Source organism: Capra hircus, chromosome 15 (genome assembly GCF_001704415.2).
Source record: "Capra hircus breed San Clemente chromosome 15, ASM170441v1, whole genome shotgun sequence".
NCBI lineage: Eukaryota > Metazoa > Chordata > Mammalia > Artiodactyla > Bovidae > Capra > Capra hircus.
Window position 1 is genome coordinate 80740708 of NC_030822.1, and position 21439 is coordinate 80762146.

Genomic DNA, 21439 nt, shown 5'->3' on the forward strand with positions numbered 1-21439 from the left:
GCACCTAATGACCCGGGGAGTTCTTCTTTTGGTATCCTATTATTTTGCCTTTTCATACTGTTCCTGGGGTTCTCAAGGCAAGAATATTGAAGTGGCTTGCCATTCCCTTCTCCAGTGAACCACATTCTGTCAGACCTCTCCACCATGACCTGCCCATCTTGGGTTGCCCCACAGGTATGGCTTGGTCTCATTGAGTTAGAAAAGGCTGTGGTTCTAGTGTGAGGAGATTGACTAGTTTTCTGTGAGTATGGTTTCAGCGTGCCTGTTCTCTGATGCCCTCTTGCAACACCTACCATCTTATTTGGGTTTCTCTTATCTTGGTCATGTGGTATCTCTTCACGGCTGCTCCAGCAAAGCACAGACGGTGCTCCTTACCTTGGACCAGGGGTATCTCAATACTGCTGCTGTTCCTGACCTTCAATGTAGGATCAGTGGAGAAATAACTCCAGAAAGACTGAAGGGATGGAGCCAAAGCAAAAACAATACCCAGCTGTGGATGTGACTGGTGATAGAAACAAGATCCAATGTTGTAAAGAGCATTATTGCATAGGAACCTGAAATGTCAGGTCCATGAATCAAGGCAAATTGGAAGTGGTCCAACAAGAGATGGCAAGGGTGAACATCGACATTCTAGGAATCAGAGAACTAAAATGGACTGGAATGGGTGAATCTAACTCAGATGACCATTATATCTACTACTGCAGGCAGGAATCCCTCAGAAGAAATGGAGTAGCCATCATGGTCAACAAGAGTCCGAAATGCAGTACTTGGATGCAATCTCAAAAACAACAGAATGATCTCTGTTCGTCTCCAAGGCAAACCATTCAATATCACAGTAATCCAAGACTATGCCCCAACCAGTAACGCTGAAGAAACTGAAGTTGAACAGTTTTATGAAGACCTACAAGACCTTTTAGAACTAACATCCAAAAAAGATGTCCTTCTCATTATAGGGGACTGGAATGCAAAAGTAGGAAGTCAAGAAACACCTGGAGTAACAGGCAAATTTGGACTTGGAATGCGGAATGAAGCAGGGCAAAGACTAATAGAGTTTTGCCAAGAAAATGCACTGGTCATAGCAAACATCCTCTTCCAACAACACAAGAGAAGAATCTACACATGGACATCACCAGATGGTCAACGCCGAAATCAGATTGATTATATTCTTTGCAGCCAAAGATGGAGAATCTCTATACAGTCAACAAAAACAAGACCAGGAGCTGACTGTGGCTCAGATCATGAATTCCTTATTATCAAATTCAGACTTAAATTGAAGAAAGCAGGGAAAGCCACGAGACCATTCAGGTATAACCTAAATCAAATCCCTTATGATTATACAGTGGAAGTGCGAAATAGATTTAAGGGCTTAGATCTGATAGATAGAGTGCCTGATGAACTATGGAATGAGGTTCGTGACATTGAACAGAAGACAGGGATCGAGACTATCCCCATGGAAAAGAAATGCAAAAAAGCAAAAAGGCCGTCTCGGGAGGCCTTACAAATATCTGTGAAAAGAAGAGAAGCGAAAAGCAAAGGAGAAAAGGAAAGATATAAGCATCTGAATGCAGAGTTCCAAAGAATAACAAGAAGAGATAAGAAAACCTTCTTCAGCAATCAATGCAAAGAAACAGAGGAAAAGAACAGAATGGGAATGACTAGAGATCTCTTCAAGAAAACTAGAGATCTCTTCAAGAAAACTAGAGATACCAAGGGAACATTTCATGCAAAGATGGGCTCGATAAAGGACAGAAATGGTATGGACCTAACAGAAGCAGAAGATATTAAGAAGAGGTGGCAAGAATACACAGAAGAACTGTACAAAAAAGATCTTCATGACCCAGATAATCATGATGATGTGATCACTAATTTAGAGCCAGACATCTTCGAATGTGAAGTCAAGTGGGCCTTAGAAAGTATCACTACGAATAAAGCTAGTGGAGGTGATGGAATTCCAGTGGAGCTGTTTCAGATCCTGAAAGATGATGCTGGGAAAGTGCTGCACTCAATATGCCAGCAAATTGGGAAAACTAAGCAGTGGCCACAGGCCCGGAAAAGGTCAGTTTTCATTCCAATCCCAAATAAAGGGAATGTCAAAGAATGCTCAAACTACCGCACAGTTGCACCCATCTCACATGCTAGTATAGCAATGCTCAAAATTCTCCAAGCCAGGCTTCAGCAATACGTGAACCGTGAACTTCCTGATGTTCAAGCTGGTTTTAGAAAAGGCAGAGGTTCCAGAGATCAAATTGCCAACATCCGCTGGATCATGGAAAAAGCAAGAGAGTTCCAGAAAAACGTCTATTTCTGCTTTCTTAACTATGCCAAAGCCTTTGACTGTGTGGATCACAATAAACTGTGGAAAATTCTGAGAGAGATGGGAATACCAGACCACCTGACCTGCCTCTTGAGAAGTCTGTATGCAGGTGAGGAAGCAACAGTTAGAACTGGACATGGAACACCAGACTGGTTCCAAATAGGAAAAGGAGTACGTCAAGGCTGTATATTGTCACCCTGCTTATTTAACTTATATGCAGAGTACATCATGAGAAATGCTGGACTGGAAGGAACACAAGCTGGAATTAAGATTGCCTGGAGAAATCTCAATAACCTCAGATATGCAGATGACATCACCCTTATGGCAGAAAGTGAAGAGGAGCTAAAAAGCCTCTTGATGAAAGTGAAAGAGGAGAGTGAAAAAGTTGGCTTAAAGCTCAACATTCGGAAAACGAAGATCATGGCATTGGTCCCATCACTTCATGGGAAATAGATGGGGAAACAGTGTCAGACTTTACTTTTGGGGGGCTCCAAAATCGCTGCAGATGGTGACTGCAGCCATGAAATTAAAAGACGCTTGCTCCTTGGAAGAAAAGTTAGGACCAACCTAGATAGTATATTCAAAAGCAGAGACATTACTTTGCTGATTAAGGTCCGTCTAGTCAAGGCTATGGTTTTCCCTGTGGTCATGTATGGATGTGAGAGTTGGACTGTGAAGAAGACTGAGTGCTGAAGAATTGATGCTTTTGGACTGTGGTGTTGGAGAAGACTCTTGAGAGTCCCTTGGACTGCAAGGAGATCCAACCAGTCCATTCTGAAGGAGATCAACCCTAGGATTTTTTTTGGAAGGAATGATGCTGAAGCTGAAGCTCCAGTACTTTGGCCACCTCGTGGGAAGAGTTGACTCATTGGAAAAGACTCTGATGCTGGGAGGGATTGGGGGCAGGAGGAGAAGGGGACAACCAAAGATGGGACGGCTGGATGGCATCACGGACTCGATGGCCGTGAGTCTGAGTGAACTGCGGGAGTTGGTGATGGGCAAAGAGGCCTGGCATGCTGCGATTCATGGTGTCACAAAGAGTCGGACACGACTGAGCGACTGAACTGAACTGAACTGAACTGAGAAGGGTGTGGCAACCAGTATTGGCCAATATGCTCCAGTATTCTTGCCTGGAGAAATCCCCTACCTGACAGAGAAGTCTAGCAGGCCAGTTTGCAGGGAGGCAAAGATTTAGACATGACTGAAGCAACCCTGAACACATAGATGAAAATTTTTATTTTTTTGCTTGTGGAGGTTCTGCCCTAGTTAGAGTTGAGCATGAAGGTGGCACAGCTGCTTCACTTGTGGGGACCCTGGTGGCACAAAGTTTGCAGGGACATGGACTGACTCCACCCAAGGAGTTATGGCCCTATCAGAGTCTTTTTTCGAACTTCTTGTAGCTGGCCATCAGAAGGCCTCTTTGGCCCGTCTTTCTCTGTAGCTCTGCCTGTTCAGGCGCTTAGACGGCTCCCTTGCCTGGGGTTCTTCTCTGTTGTTGGGAGCATCAGGCACATAGAGGGGGCCCCCCTGGCTGGGGTCCTACTCTGTAGATCAGTGCATCAGGCACTTAAACAGACACCCTGGTTGGGGTCCTACTGTGTAGTTCATGGCATCAGATGTTTGGTGGGCCAGGCTCTCTATTGTTCACCTGTAGATGCCAGACTGTGGAGAGAGAGAGACTATGGTGATGGCTCCACCCCCTATGTGTGACTCAGCAGTATCACCTTGCTTCCATGACTGCCTGGCTTTCCTCCACAGGCATTTCCCATCATGATCTCCCTCACACCCCCGGATTCATCTCTCCATAGTCAACAGCAGCTGTCACCCTGAGATTGCTCCACAATTCCTAAACTCCAGCTCCCAGCCTCTGCACCTTCCTGGGGACCTGCATCCTTGTCCAGGGTGTGTATGGCTGCGGCAAGGACTGTCTGTTCTCGTTCCATTTAGGCTGCCACAGATCAGCTGTTTCACTCTCAGGCTTAAATGTTTCTCTTCTGACCCAGACAATTGCCCCACTCTGGGGATCAGACCCCTGCTTCAGTTCCCCCAACCACTGAGGGCAGGTCAACTCCTACTAATACTCCTGTTTTTCCCCCTAGTTCCCTCATCTTACAGAGTTTTGCATGGTTCTATATATTCTTTTCCGCTGGTCAGGTACTCCTGTCCACTCTCAGCTGGTGTTCTGCATGCACTTCTGTGTCTGAAGGTATGTTCCTGATGTATCAGTGGAGAGAGATGTACTCCATATCCACCTACTCCTCCATCGTTTTGTTCTTTCTAATGATTCATTATTTTAGTGTGTAGGCTAGGCTACCATGAAGTAATTATATTGATTACACTAAGCTAACATAGGCAATCACATTGCTGCTTCTTTATTATCAATACATGAATCATTATACCTGTAAATAAATTTTCACATAATCTTTACATTTTTGATATCTAGTACTAATACAAACAACATCTACAGTGATTTCTATCATATAAGACAATATTGATGGAGATACTGCCAAGACAGATAATTCATCTTGTATGTAGATGTTGCAAACTTAAAGTATAGATAAATACAATAGGGTACTGTTAAATGTATTTTCTTTTTCTCATGATTTTCTTAATAACATTTTCTTTTCTCTAGCTTACTCTATTGTAAGAATACAGAACATAATACATGTATAAAATATGTTAACCAACTGTTTATCAGTAAAGCTTCCAGTCAAGAGTAGGTTATTAGCAAAGTTTTCAGGGAGTCAAAAAGTATATGCAAATTTTCTGCTGCATGGGCAGAGGGGTGAGTGCCCCTAACCTCCAATATCATTTAAGGGGTCATCTATATTTAAGAAATTAATTTATCAGGGGGAAGTATAATGTTAAAGCAAATATAGAGGAAACCAATGAAAATAATTTTCATTTCAAAAAATTAAGGAGAGACATGAAAGGTAGCTATCAATTTAAAATAAAATATTCTAGAAAGGCTATGATCTGCTTTTATTTTCAGGATTTAATGACAAAGCATGAAGAGGTAGAAAAATGAAAATAGAGAGGCAAAGTAATAATAGAAAAAAAAAGGACAATTTAGGTAGAAAACAAAAGAAGTAAAGAATTCTCTTCAGTTACAGACTAATGTGTTTAATTTATAAGAAAAAGCCTGAGCACATACTTTGTTTTTCTGCAAATGTATGGCTCCTATCTTCTTTAAAATCAGCATCCTTACAAAAGGTATTCTTCATGATCAGAATGACAATATAATTTAATGCCCATATTAGGGTATTTCTGTCTAGAACTAATGCTAAACCAGATAAACTACCAATACCACTGACATAATCGGGAGCATCCGGATAAAACAGAATGGCAGAATGGCCATGTAGTAGATTATGAGAATGAACACAATTCCTTACCCTTCTCTGTATCCATTTCTTTTCAGAAAGACTTTCAGTTCACTTCAGTTCCTAAGTCGTGTCCGACTTTTTGTGACCCCATGAACTGCAGCATGCCAGGCCTCCCTATCCATCACCAACTCCCAGAGTTTACCCAAACTCATATCCATTGAGTTGGTGATGCCATCTAATGATCTCATCCTCTGTAGTCCCCTTTTTCTCCTGCCCTCAATCTTTCGCAGCATCAGGGTCTTTTCAAATGAGTCAGCACTTCGCATCAGGTGGCCAAAGTATTGGAGTTTCAGCTTCAACATCAGTCCTTCCAATGAACACCCAGGACTGATCTCCTTTAGCATGGACTGGTTGGATCTCCTTGCAGTCCAAGGGACTCTCAAGAGTCTTCTACAACACCACAGTTCAAAAGCATCAATTCTTCGGTGCTCAGCTTTCTTTATAGTCCAACTCTCACATCCATACATGACTACTGGAAAAACCATAGCCTTGACTAGATGGAACTTTGTTGACAAAGTAATGTCTCTGCTTTTTAATATCCTGTCTAGGTTGGTCTTAACTTTCCTTCCAAGGAGTAAGCGCCTTTTAATTTCATGGCTGCAGTCACCATCTGCAGCGATCCCAAAAAATAAAGTCTGACACTGTTTCCCCTTCTATTTCCCATGAAGTGATGGGACCTGATGCCATGATCTTAGTTTTCTGAATGTTGAGCTTTAAGCCAACTTTTCACTCTCCTCTTTTACTTTCATCAAGAGGCTCTTTAGTTCTCCATATTCTGCCATAAGGGTGGTGTCATCTGCATATCTGAGGTAATTGGTATTTCTCCTGGCAATCTTGATTCCAGCCTGTGCTTCCTCCATCCGACATTTCTCATGATGTACTCTGCATAAAAGTTAAATAAGCAGGGTGACAATATACAGCCTTGATGTACTCCTTTTCCTATTTGAAACCTGTCTGTTGTTCCATGTCCACTTCTAACTGTTGCTTCCTGACCTGCATACAGGTTTGTCAAGAGGCAGGTCAGGTGGTCTGGCGCTCCCATCTCTTTCAGAATTTTCCAGTTTATTGTGATCCACACAGTCAAAGGCTTTGGCATAGTCAATAAAGCAGAAATAGATGTTTTTCTGGAACTCTCTTGCTTTTTCCATGATCCAGCAGATGTTGGCAATTTGATCTCTGGTTCCTCAGCTCTGCGTATCAAAAGGTGACACTCTCCCCCACCTTTCAACTCTGGTATGACCCAATGATTTGTTTTGGCCTATATCATGCAGCAGAAGTGAAGTGCCAGTCCTGAGCCTTGGCCTCAAAACACCTTGATCATCACTTCTTTCATTCTTGAACTCCTGCTATCCTCACTAAAACAAGTCCTGTTAGATAATTAAACACCATCAGGAGAGCTGAGACAAACCCCTCACCCCAAACCAATATCCAGTTAACACCCCCAGAAGCTGAACAGCCTAGCCAACCTGCAGCTGACCATGAGAAAACACCCAAATCAGAACTACCCAACTGAGTTTAGCCTAACTGTCTCTAAAATAATAAGCAACATGAGTCACTAAGTTTTGGACTGGTTTATTACACAGAAACAGCTAACTAAAATGATTTTGAGCTCCAAATCACTGCAAATGGTGACTGCAGCCACAAAATTAAAAAAACACTCGCTCCTAGGAAGATAAGCTGTGACAAATCTAGACAGCAAATTAAAAAGCAGAGACATCACTTAGCCAACAAAGGTACATATAGTCAAAGCTTTGATTTTTCCAGTAGTCATGTACAGATATGAGTTGGACAATAAAGACTAAGCACCAAAGAATTTGCTTTTGAACGGTGGTGCTCGAGAAGACTCTTGAGTGTCCCTTGAACAACAAGATCAAGCAAATCAACCCTAAAGGAAATCAACCCTGAATATTCATTGAAAGGACTGATGCTGAAGCTGAAGCTGAAGCTTCAATACTTTGGCCACCTGATGCAAAGAGCCAACTCACTGGAAAAGACCCTGATACTTGGCAAGATTGAAGGCAGGAGGAGAAGGGAGAGACAGAGGATGAGATGGTTGGATGGCATCACTGGCTCAATGGACATGAGTTTGAGCACTCTCCTGGAGATAGTGAAGGACTTGGAAGCCTGGTGTGCTGCAGTTCATGCAGGTCACAAAAAGTCAGACATGACTTAGTGACTGCACAACAGCAACAACAAATTACACAGAAACAGCTAACTAAAATGACTCACTCCAAGTGTGCATACTTCAGAAATGCAGCAATGAAGTTTCCTACTACAGTGAACCAACTGAATCCATCTATACCTGGGACAGTGTTAAGAAGTTCAAAGCTCTTCAACCAAAGCCCTGGAAGATAGTAAGCTGATGCTTCTTTTTTTTTTAGGTCTCTTACTTCTTGGAACCAAGAGTGCTCCAACCATAAATAATACTTTCTATCTTCAATTCAGATTGCTAGGTGATAAGACATTTCTATTTCCAGTTCTTTAAGGAATCTCCACACTGTTCTCCATAGTGGCTGTACTAGTTTGCATTCCCACTAACAGTGTCAGAGGGTTCCCTTTTCTCCACATCCTCTCCCATATTTATTGCTTGTAGACTTTTGGATCACAACCATTCTGACTGGCATGAAATGGTACCTCATTGTGGTTTTGATTTGCATTTCTCTGATAATGAGTGATGTTGAGCATCTTTTCATGTGTTTGTCGGCCATCTGTATATCTTCTTTGGAGAAATGTCTATTTAGTTATTTGGCCCATTATTTATTCTTTAATTAAACTGATGAATTACTGTTTCCTTTCTTATAAAAATCGGGCCAAAATGACTCAAGGCTTAAGAAACAAAATAATGCATGAAAAGCACATAGCATAATCCCTAACACAAATGTTAGGCCCCTTTCCCCCACTCACCAGGATAAAGCTCTCCTCCAGCCTTGACAACCTCAACCCTCACGGCATTGAGCATCACTTGAAATGATAAATATTCACACAATTAGTATCGGCAAATTCATTTCTATGGTAGAAGCATTTATTTCAATTATACAAAAATAACACTATTCCAAACGCAAGGTAACTAAAATGTATATTTTTGCCTCATACACCATACTCAAATGTTACAGATGGTTTCAAGACATTCTTAAATTAACAAGAATCAATTTAGAATCAAGGTAGTATCTGTCAATAGAACAGACGTACTAAGGCTACTTATACTGGAAATGGGAAAATACAAATTGATCTCATGCAGATTCTCTTTAGTGTGCATCAGAATCATCTGGACAGTGGAAAAATTACCTTTAGGAGACTGAAGGCAAATCACCAGATTAAGTAAACCCTCGGTCTCAGAATAAATACCAAAATGACTGACTAAAGATACAAACTCTGTTTCACAGGGAGGAACAAAGACAAAATGCATCAAGATATATGAAATTAGTCATTTAAGTGAAGTGTGAGTTCTCTAAGCCTCAGGTTCAGGAATACTACTCTCAAGACTTTTTCTACAGATTATGTCAGATAGTGTGCAATAGTGCTTCCCTAATTCATAACACACCACTACTATCATTATTTCATCACCATCAATACTATTGGATACAGAGGACATTCTCCCCCACCCCCATTCCCAGTTCCAAATAGTTATTATCTATTTTAAAAATTAAATGACCAACTACTGAGTTTCAGTTCATTGACTACTGGCCCCATTTTTAAACTGGTAACATTCTTACTAGCTTCAACCGAGTATATTAGGATTTCAGTACATGGTTGAAATGACAATTTTTGTCTAAACTACTGGCTTAGTCAATGGAGTCAGAAGAAAGTGTAAAGCTTACAAAAATGTGTGCTGTTTCTAAAGCACTAAAGGCTAAATGAATGAACTGCTTTGCAAAGTAACCCACTTTAGACAACCTCTGATGTTGCCTATATTCTTTTCTGACTCTCACATTATCTACAGATGGAAACAAAGGAATAAAACATCTATAATCTTCATCATACCTATAGTCAATATACTATACTGTTTCATAGTTAAAGTGTGGGGCCATTTAAGTAATTCCTACATAAATATCTGCGGTTTTAACATTTTGAAACTGAAACATAGCTAAAAGAGGTGCTCAGCCAGGCTAAGACAGGGTTCTTCAACTTCAGCAATACTGCCATTTTGGATTTGATCATTCTTTTTAGGGGGCAGGGTGGAAACTATCCTGTTCATTGGAGGATGTAGGCATCCCTAGCCTCTATATACTACATGCCAGTAGCAATGTGCCCAACTTTCCAATTCTGACAACCAAAAAATGTCACCAGAGATTGCTAAATGTCTTTGGGGGGGGGCCAAAGTCACCCCCAGTTAACAACTACTGAGCTAGAATTTTATACAGACATAATTGTAAACTGAGTCCATAGATTATACAAGACTGTAATTTTACTAAAGAGTATAGTACAACAATTTCTGCTACATTGTTTATGCTAGGGCACATAGTTTTCATAGAAGACTTAAGCATATAATTACCCACAAATAATCATCTTTTTCCTACTGAAAACACTATTATTAAACAGGGAAAAAAACCCAACAATACAGCTAATCCTGCAATGATTTTTAAACTGAAACCTATGGTTTACAAACATTTGATAAATGGAGACCTAGATAAATCACTGCAAGTGTCCTTCCTTCTGAATTCGTAGTCTCTCTTTCTCTACTTGTAAGCGTTCCTTTTCAATCTGCAGCTTCTCTGATTCAAATTTCAAAAACTGCAGCCTATCTTTTTCCAGTTGTAAGCGTTCTCTCTCAAGTTTTAACTTCTCAGTTTCTATATCCTGTGGCTGATGTATGGACTTTTCCCCTTGACCAAGTTCACTTTCCAAAGATGGCTTCTCTGAGTTGACTATCTGTAACCTCAGCTTCTCTCTTTCAATCTGCAACCGCTCCTTCTCCAGCTGAAGTCGCTCATGCTCCATGTCTAAATGCCGCAGCCTCTCTTTCTCAATCTGTAGGCGTTCCTTCTCTACCTGCAGTCTTTCAGCCTCAATATCAAGCCTTCGTTTTTCCAATTCTAGTTTCTGTTTCTCTATGTTTACAAGCAAATGGGGCTCATCATATGCAGACCTAGATGGTGTTGAGTTCAGAGTAAAAAATTCATCAATGTGGGGGAAATCAGGAAGTTCATTTTCCCTCCTGGAATCTGGAATGACTGATGACAACATTTCTTCTTCCTCTTCAATCTCAAACTAAAAGAGAAAAGTAGTTCTCAGTATTTATATTCATGGTTTTAAATTTGTTTAGGCATTTCTTTAAAGCTTTCTGTATTTGAGCACACAAAACCATTTATTTTGAATTTTGAAAAATATTTACAACTGTGTGACATTACTAATAATGTACAGTTACAAGAGTACATTGAGGTGAGAAGAGATTAATGACGGTAAGATAGTAAAAAATGGAATGACTCTGTTATGTACTATTTTTAAAGTTAGCTTGAAAATCTGGGAATTTCTTAACTGTTCTCAGTCTATAACAAACTCTCATATCAGAAATGAAGAAATAAAAAGAGGGTTCACATAGGCTAATACTTACTTCAGGACTCTGGGGATCTCTTTCTTCCTCTTCCACCTTGACCTCAGTTAAGGATCCACCTGCATCCCTGAAATCTGCCACATTTTGCCAATCAAAATTTGTATCACTTCGGAATCCAATCTTTTCATCTATCTCTTCAGTGAGAGAGTCATCTAAATCAGATGTGGGAAGGGGAAACCCTGAACCAACTAACTTAATGTTTGCCTTCATCTTCTTTCTCTTCATAAGGGCTCGCCAGTCAAGGTACCTTCTTTTCACTTCTGTCCCTGTTCTCTGTTCTCCTTCTCCTACAGCATTCACACACTGTGCAATCTCCTCCCAAGCCATTCGCTTCATTACATTAATTGTTGTATTGAGCTGCTTGGAAAAAATTACTTCTTTCCTTTTCGTAATTTCTTTCAAAAGGGTCTGAGTTTCTTGTACACTGAAATTGCTTTTCCTTTTCCTCTTCAATTGCTTCATTTTCTAACTTAAATGCAGTTTTTACAGTAAGGAAAGATGTGAAAAGAATTTGAGGAAGAATTTTTCTACAAAGTACAAAAATCAAGGACAATTCCTTGTTAGTACTTTGTTTAAATCAGAGTTTTCCATTCATCTAGTAGCACAGGCTGGCTGGCTGATTCCTAAAGAGAAAAAAGTAAAAATCAATCAGCTTGCAACTTTTGCAATATATTCAACACAGTAAGTTATATAATTTAAAAACAAACAAACAAAAGCCCTCTTAATATGGCTTAAAACTGACTACATTTTCTGTCTCTGCCAGCACTACCACAGTCCAAGCTACCATCTTCTCTCACCTAGGCTGCTGTAAAGGTCCCTAACTAACTGCCAGTATTTACTCTTGATCTGCTCCCTACTTCTGCTCTCCCCAAATCATCCTCTAACTGCAAAGGCCTTCTTTAAGTCACCCACTGTTGTCAATCTCTTTCCCTGTTCAGGGTTTTTGTACACACTATTCCCTCTGACTAGAAAATAGATTGTTCCCTGTTTGGCCTACTTAATCCCTCCTCATCTTTCAGCTTGCCGATTAGACATCTGCTCCTCAGTGAATCCTCTCCTGACAAGTAAATTACTCATTTTCCTCACCTAAATGTTACACCTGTGCTAATATACAACTAAGAGTGTCTCTTTTCCATTTCACTGTTAGTTTCAGAAGACAGCAATATTTCTGCTCACCATCCTGTCTCGAGAGTCTAGCAGAGATCCTGGCACATGGCAGGCATACATACTATAAACACTTTTGAATGAATAAATCAGTCAACCTGCCAAAGTGACCACTAGATGTTAAAAAGCAAAAAAATATAAGACTGAAAGAGGGTATACCTGAAATTTGTTAAAAAAGTAAACTTTTCAGGCCCCACCCCAGACCATTTGAATACAGCACTCTGGGGGCAAGATCTGGCAATCTATGTTTCAATAAGTCTTCCAGATGATCCTAATACTTGCTAAAGTTTGAAAACCATGGTGCTGACCCACACCAGTAAACAAATGCTTTAAACACCTGATTCTCTCACACACTTTGATTTCAAGTCTTATACAAATGCATCTCTTTGGTGGAATCTAAAGTACATTCAGATCCTCAATACAATAGCTGGTAAATGTAGTTCTTCTGCTATCTAACCTTTGCATTATGGGAAGGCACACAAACAAACTGGAAAAGATGTTGAATGGGTCTTTTCCTTGGTAAGGAGATTTTAAAAGTACGTAATGAGGAACAAGGGCTTTCCTGGTGGCTCAGCAGTGAACAATCTGCCTGCCAATGCAGGAGACAGATGTGGGTTTGAATCCTGGGTTGGAAGATCTCTTGGAGAAGGAAATGGCAACCAACTCCAATATTCTTGTCTGGAGAATCCCATGGACAAAGAAGCCTGGGGGGGGCTACAGTCCATAGTGTCACAAAGTTGGAAACGACTGAAGTGACTTTGCACACACACATTCACACAAACCACATTTTGTGACTTCAAATTCACTCAATGATCACTGCTACAGAGCTTCTTTTTTCCCTCCTTTACAAAATGAGAGGGTAGGCTGTTAAGGTGCCCTCCTGCTCTATCATTGTAGGATCATAAACATTTCCTGCCAATAGAAAAAAAATACCAGTATCATTAAATTCCATGTTCCATCATTAAGTCTGGATAAAGTTCTATATGTAGCCAGAAAACTCTCCAAAGTTTCAATCAGTTATGTTTCACTCTACCACAGTTTCTTCACTGAAAAACTTTTAATATTTGCCAGTTTAAAATTTTATTAGTAGAGTGAAAAATATTTCTCTGGTAACTGACAGTATAAATAGTATTTTCTACTGAAGCAAAAGTATAGTAAGTAAGGTAACTAAATTTAATCAGTAAATGCACAAATCTTTTCTATCACTATTAAACCTCTTCTCTCCAGGGCTTAAAAATGGATGCAAATCCCTTATTTCTAAACTCTAAAAATATTTTTTTTTATTAAGATTTCACTGCTTGTATGCATTTTTTCCAGGTTTCCAGTAATACTTATTCAACTGATCTTGTGTGTGTCTAGTAACATCATCAAAAAAATGCCCACCAATGCATCTTTTTGTTTCTAACCATTGATGTACAGTAACCATCTCCTGAACTACTCCTTGATGATAAAATGAAGACCAGAGAGAACTAAAACCTTAAAAGAGCAGAAAATAAACCCTTAAAAAGTCACTGTCAGTTTCATACACCCACAAAAAGGGCAGAGCAGGCAAAAATAGGGGAAAAAAAAAAAAGATTGCAGCAAACTATTCTAAAGCAGACTTTCAATTACTTGAGACATTTAATAATAAAATTGAAATCCACTAAATTAGAATGCATAATCAGACAGTGGCAGCACTTTTGATTCTGTCTTAGGCAAATACTGCCATTATAGTCAAATATAAGCCTCTTGTCACTAGAGTATAAGCAAACATATTCATACATTAAAAAAGCATCAAAACAGGCTGTGGCTCAGTGGTAAAGAGGCTCAGTGGTAAAGAATCTTCCAGCCAATGACCCCCTGGAGAAGGAAATGGCAACCCACTCCAGTATTCATGCCTGAAGAATCCCATGGACAAAGGAGCCTGGCAAGTTACAGTCCATTGGGTTACAAAGGGTTGGACACGACTGAGCATGCACACATTCCAACGCACAGTGTAATGGTTATAAGCACAGGTTGTGCAGTCAGATGTCTGGTTGGAATCCCAGTTCCGCAACTTCCTAGCTTTGTGCCTTAGTTATTTAATTTCCCTATGTGCAATTCCATTTGTAAAATAATATTATTACTTCATAGAAATACTATAAGGATTAAAGGATTTAGTAAAATATGGAGAATAGTTCCTGGCACACAGTAAGTTAAGTTCACTATTATTGCATGAAAGGCAATTCTCTAAAGGAAGAAAAAGGCCACAATAATATTGGTATTGTTCTAGTTCATAGGTCAAGTGGTAAATCTGTTGGTCTTTATTACTATGCTTTATAACACTAGGAGTATATTGGAGCCTGCTGATATGAGCTGGTGAAGGTCATTGTACACTTCCCAACTCCATATTCAGTAATGTCATGTTGGGAACTAGAAACTGGCCAAGATGGCAGTATTTACAACACAGAAATGGACAAATGTTACAACCTAGTATGTTCTTCTTTTCAGTGGTCAAGGAGCTGGTTACTTGTATACTTAAAGCTACATGATTTTTCAATATTTCAAATATTACCTAATAAAAAATAAGAAAATGGCATGTTTTAACATCTGATCCTACAACAGTTTAGTGAACATTCTAGAAGCCTTGTAATTTTAGAGGATCTCATTTAATTAGCACTGACCTAACATTCCTTATGTAATTCAAGTTCTCAGTTGAGCCGGGCAAGTATATTGCTTTTCTCTAGAGGCAACTGAATAATAATCATTAAATATTATATTTATGGGACTTCCCTGATGACTCAGACAATAAAGAATCTACCCACAATGCAAGAGACCTGGGTTCGATCCCTGGGTCAGGAAGATCCCCTGGAGAAGGGACTGGCAACCCATTCCAGTACTCTTGCCTGGAGAATTCCAAGGACAGAGGAGCCTGGCTACAGTTCATGGGTTGCAGAGTTGGACACAACTGAAAGACTAATGCTTTCTTTCTTCACTATATTTATAAGCAACATAAAAAAGGAACTGAAGAAAACTGATTTACACATTATTTGCACATCATTAAACCAGCCCCAATATACTTCTCTTTAGTACCTATAGGGCCATTGCACCACATTTCAAAGAATTAGTGCAGTCAAATTTCGTTTCCTCCTTCCTCTACCATTTGCTCCACCCTTATGAGGATCTAGAAGATGGTACCCCACCTGCTCCAAAGACAGTATCTTCAATACATAACATTGTGCCTAATAGGAGGTAAAAATGCAACATAAAATAAAAAAGTGATTGAGGGAGGGGAAAGAGCAGAAAATCAAACAGACAATAACTCAAGTAAGGTAAGCTAGCAAAACAAACTGCTACAGGCAAAGTATATATTTAAAGAAAAAGGCAGCCCAAGTCAAGGCAAGAAGCAGTTTATGAGATTAAGTGAAGACCTTAAATTACCTACCCTATAACTATACTAAATAATGTAACAGTTAACAAGTTATACAAAATTCTGAAAAGAATATTTTAAATAAATAGGCTATGAAGAACTACTTAGGCAGTATGAACCAATGAGGAGCAGATTATTAAAAATATATTTAAGAAATGGAATCAGCAGGCCAGATGTCCTTAAAAATAGAAAAGATTGCTAAAGTTACACCAAATTCCATATCAAATTAAGGATGACTTTTTGTTTCCAAAAGATACAGAATGTTTCAGATATTTAAATGGCTTCTTGAACCATTTAAAAGGTAGAAGTATGGTAAAAATATAAATATTCAATAAGGTATTATATGAATAAACTGCAGTGCAGCCACATAATGGAATACCCAATTAGATTATGAATATGGCTTAGTACAACATTATTAGTATGTTAATGCAAGCCAACAAAATCAGAAAAGGAATATATATTTATGTCTATGCTGTATACATATTCACAGAAGCTCAGTTTTCAACCTAAGAATATTTCTAGACAGAACATGCTATGCTCTACAAGTTCACTCACTCTGTCCACCATCATTCACCAGCTCTAGAGATCACATATATGGTCATTTATCTCAGTCATATAGCTGTTTGTTGGCCTAGCCACATGCTTCCACTAATAGGCTATTATAATCACTTACTTTACATTAGAAGCAATAATGGATCAAAGATGAATATACTACTTCTAACAAATAATCTATAATCTATTAAAATATATATGCATAAAATTTACATGAAAAACTTCATAATGGAGACTATAAACAGAAAGTTTTGAATAGAGACTACCAAGGCTTGTATATTAATTCCACTACTTAGAAGCTCTATGATCTGAATACATTACTTAACCTTTTAAACTTATTTCCTAATTTTTAAATGGGAAAAATAATAGAATACTGCAATATTTTGAGGAGTAAATGAGACAACCCAAACAAAAAGCTTATAATATATAAGATATAATAAGCCCTTAACAAATATCAGCTATTATCCACTTCCTAGTATAGTCTAGACACAGTAAATGAACACTTCTTTACTCAATGAATAATGTGAATGTAGGAAAAGTGCATGAAGAGAAATACTAACAAAATATCCTGGGTGTTCAGAAGGCGTAATTTTTGGTTGGATCAAGGAAAGTTGTCAGAAGGAATTGGCATTTTATTTGGAGGGACAGTAATACATGGCAGAAGTATCAGGAATCAAAGTTAAATAACTAGGGTGGGGACAAATGTCAGGTTGGCTTGAAAGGCCCTACTCTTTGCTAAGAAACTTACTCCAAGAGGCAAATATATCTGAAAATTTGTATTTTTTTTTTTTGAAATTCAAGCAATATGCCTTTTATATGGAAGCATTGTTACACAAACTATAACATACAAAATACAAGTGCATAATAAACAATGATTACAGTTGCCAACAGAATCTTAATTTAGACAAAAATCTGTAATCAGATTTTGCTGCTCTTAGAATGTGAGATCAATCGTGTAATGATAGAAATAACAATCCTCTTAAAACTATGCCTTAGTCAATATATTCTTAAAATTTGGGCAGCAGTTTCTACTATTTGCATATTCTGTGCACCCCCGCCTCCAACAATTTGCAATTCCGTATCTCTACCCTACAAAAGTGGTATCCCTTTGTCTTTGACCTATGTTCCTAACCCTTTGTTCTATACCAAACTGATGGAACTAGTTCACTGATAAAATGCACTTTTTAAAAAAAATTTCTGGCTGACAGACATGGCTTGTGGGAATTTTCCAACCAGGGAATTCTAGGCCACAGCAATGAAAGCACAGACCCTAACCACTAGACCACTAAGGAACTCTTGATAAAAGGCATTTGCACTTTAACACACATTTTCTACCTCACTGAAATTGATATCAAAAGGTATCTCAGACTTCCGGTCAGTCACGGCTTAATTGTGTGAAAATCTTTGACACCTTCTGATTAATGTAAGATAGTACCCAAATCAAAGCAACCTTGAGTTGATATTTGGTTGCTATGCTTGCATGAATAGAAACTAAGCTGTTTTCAGGAATTTTTTTCTCTCTTCTCCTTTACATTTTTGTACCCATGTAACGGTTTGGGTTTTCATCATCCTTTACCCAATAATTTTATTCAAATATATCAAGCTCCTACTATGTGCCAGGCACGTATTCTTGGTGCTGGGGCTAAATACCTCACAAAATATTTTTAAAAGCCATATTAGCTGTCAAATACTATCCCTTTTATATTGGTTGTCTTCCGTATCTTTACAAAAGGGACTTTAGTAGTTGCACCCTCTAAAAATTCATAGTTTTTCCACACCCAATCACAGAGAACAGCCATTTTCCTGAAATCTCATTTCACAATCATTCTTTATTGGGTGAAAATAGGTGTAAGTAGTTCACTTGCATAATCCTTGTGAAGATGGTGTACCACCAAAGGCATATTACACCTGGGTAATTTTTTTCTAAGGACTTAACACTTGAGAATGAAGTTCCTAAATACCGCATGATAAGACAGAATTAAGAGGTCGAAGTAAAATCGGAAATAAATTCTGGGTCAAAATTTTTTTGTAGGTAAACTCATTAGATTGTGCATGAAGAAAAACATCACAAAATCTACAAACTTCCCCCAACCCTCTTTGAAGTGGGCTTCCCACCTCCCACCAACACCGGGCCCTACTGTCTCCACTATACTCTTAGAGGACATTCAACTCCCTGCCTGTAACTTGTGGTAGGTAAATGACTAAAGTTTACTTAAGAGTCCCCTGTTATCACATTAATAAAGTACCTTTCACTCCCATCCTCTCCCTTTGGAACAGCCCCTTGGGAGAATACAGGAAGGCTGATTTCCCAGGAGGCCATCCAGGAGGAGGGAGCGCGCCGCAGACTCGGCCACAGCCACAGCTGCACCTGACAGGATACAGGGCAACCTGGAAGAGAGTGCTCGCTCCGCAAATCAGATCCCTGAGGGGGGCCTGGAAACTTTTCCAGCCTTGCTGCAGAGGCCTGGGCCCTCCCCACCCTCCCAGGTCAGGCTGAAGCGGCGAGTTCTATCTCTCCTGAGCGTTGTGGTCCGCGACGCGGCGAAGCTGGGTCCAAAGCCAGCGGCGGGGTGACTGCGGCCTGACACCACCCCGCTGGCACCTACCGTCCGCGGAGAGGCCGCCCTCTCACAGCCTCTTTCGCGGCACCGCCGCTCACCTGCACGCCGGGGAGCGCCTCCCCGCCGTCGCCTCTGGGGTGTGTATGGGGCGGGGTGGCAAACAGAGATGCTTTATCAATTCCCCGCCCACGGACTCGGCCCGCCCCTGCCTCTACGCCACTGGCTGCCGCGGCCGCCGCTCGTCTAACGAGGCTCGCCCGTTGGCCCGGAGGACGCTGCCGTTCTGGCTGAGGGCCCACCCGGGTCCGGCCTCACAATGGAAAGCGCGTCCCAAGCCGTTCCGGGTTAGTGCCCTGACTCCGCCCCCCGTGACTCGGCCTCCCGCCGGAGCTCCTTGGCGCCGGGCCCCGTCAATCTAGAGCGCTGTGGGGAAGGATTGGCCCCTGGCGGTCGCCCGCTGCGCCGTTCTGCCCGATTGGAGCGCAGTCAGCTTCATCTCCAAACTATTCCTGTCCTTGACCCAAACCTGTTAAAAGGGCAAAGAGGAAGTGGAACCCTCGCATTTCCTCAGCTGGTTCCGAACCCAGCATCACCTTCTGCTCAGCCAACGGTGACCTAATTTTGCTTCAGTCATTCCCTGTAAAACTACCCCTCCAAAGGTCACTGGTGATTTCCTTGCGGCTAAATCTAGTCATCACTTCTCAGCTCTTGCTGCTGCTAAGTCGCTTCAGTCGTGTCCGACTCTGTGTGACCCCATAGACGGCAGCCCACCAGGCTCCTTTGTCCCTGGGATTCTCCAGGCAAGAACACTGGAGTGGGTTGCCATTTCCTTTTCCAATGCATGAAAGTGAAAAGTGAAAGTAAGTCGCTCAGTCGTGTCCGACTCTTCGCGACCCCATGGACTGCAGCCCACCAGGCTCCTCCATCCATGGGATTTGCCAGGCAAGAGTACTGGAGTGGGGTGCCATCGCCTTCTCAGCTCTTACCTCCTCATAAATATTTGACTTGTTGACCTTTCTTCATTTGATTTCTATAATGCTTCCCCTGGTTTTCTTCCCTCTCAGTTCTCTTCTCTATCCCCTTTGCAATTGCCGAGGCTTTAGTTGCTATCTCAAATTCTAGTTCTGGTGTTACTAATGAGTCTGGTTTTCCATTGCCTTTGTTCAGGCCTCCATTGAAATCCTCAGTTACATCAGTAGCATCCTTACTGGGCTGTCAATCATACCGCCAAGAGGACTGTAGTCTATTCTTCGTACTGAAGCTAACACAGACTGCTTACAGGTCACTAGTGGAACCATACTCATAATAAAGTACAAACTCTTTATAAGAGTTTCTTCTATTTTTCTCTCAGGCTTCATCTTTCATCAACATTACCCCTCTTTCATTTACCTTCTTCCTTACCCCAATTACTTTGGCTTCTTTCAATTCCTGGACTTAACAGTGGCCTTGGGACTTTTAGTTTGCATTGCATTTTTTCCACTCAGAATGATTTCTCCCTGCTATGATTTCTCCCTATTCCCTGCTATGCCCAGAATTTGTTTTAGAAGTTATTTTCCAAGTAAGCCTTCCTTTCTCTTCATTCACCCTATCTCCACTTATAAGTTGTCCCTCTAATGTAGGTTTGCCAGATAAAAGACAGGATACTCAACTAAATTTGTTGTTCAGATATGTAACATAATTTTTAGAATAACCGTGTCCTATGTGATATTTGACATCCTGTGTTTTTATTTGGTAAATCTGCCAACCCTACTTCAGAATGTTCCCACGGTAGTTAGCTCCTTTCCTCTGACAGCTCTTATCACATATTCCAGGTGGGTAGGTCTTCCTTGTCCACTGCTGAAATTTCTTTTCAATGCCTGAAATATAATAGGCACTCAAAAGAGTTTTCCTAAATAAATAAAGGAATTTTCTGGGTGAATTGTGAATACTTGCTCAATATTCCTGAAGGAATTCTCTTCCATAAAATAGAAGCACTTATGAAATAATGCTCTTTGAAATGTAAACAGTTTTGTTTTTGGAAAAATATGACACCTTGTATTTTATAGTTTGGGGTTTTGTTTGTAGTAGACATTTTCTGTGTGAGTGTATTGAAAAGGCAAAAGGACTATCCATCCGTATTATGAACAGACTCTTTCTGACCTTTTCAGAGTCTGTCTACTATTTAAATCTATTTATTTACCTACGTAAAAGGGTTAAGGCCTTGTAAGTCAGTAAGTATTAAGAACTTTCTACCTTTATGTCATGAACTCTTTTTTTTTTTTTTTTTTTTTTTTTTTTTAAATTTTAAAATCTTTAATTCTTACATGCGTTTCCAAACATGAACCCCCCTCCCACCTCCCTCCCCACAACATCTCTCTGGGTCATCCCCATGCACCTGCCCCAAGCAAGCTGCACCCTACGTCAGACATGGACTGGCGATTCAATTCTTACATGACAGTATTAAGCTTCCTCCAATTACCTCAGTCTCTTTGCTGACTGAGAGATCTTTTCCAGATACCCTCTCTTTTTTTGGTCTTATCTGTATCT

At 40.2% G+C, this 21439-nt stretch overlaps 1 protein-coding gene across 3 annotated transcripts; it reads right to left on the reverse strand.

Moving 5' to 3' along the window:
* Positions 8688-19097, reverse strand: MSANTD4 (Myb/SANT DNA binding domain containing 4 with coiled-coils). 3 transcript variants are annotated; one of them, XM_018059902.1, is made up of 3 exons: positions 19012-19097; positions 11249-11871; positions 8688-10905 (listed from the first exon to the last, which is right to left on the reverse strand). In XM_018059902.1, the coding sequence occupies exons 2-3, from the start codon at positions 11708-11710 to the stop codon at positions 10330-10332; spliced, it is 1038 nt and encodes a 345-aa protein (XP_017915391.1). In that variant the 5' UTR covers positions 11711-11871; positions 19012-19097; the 3' UTR covers positions 8688-10329. The 3 variants fall into 3 exon arrangements, with proteins under 3 accessions (XP_017915391.1, XP_017915392.1, XP_013824842.2); XM_018059903.1 differs by having other exon boundaries at positions 18959-19055; XM_013969388.2 differs by lacking the exon at positions 19012-19097 and adding an exon at positions 18599-18931.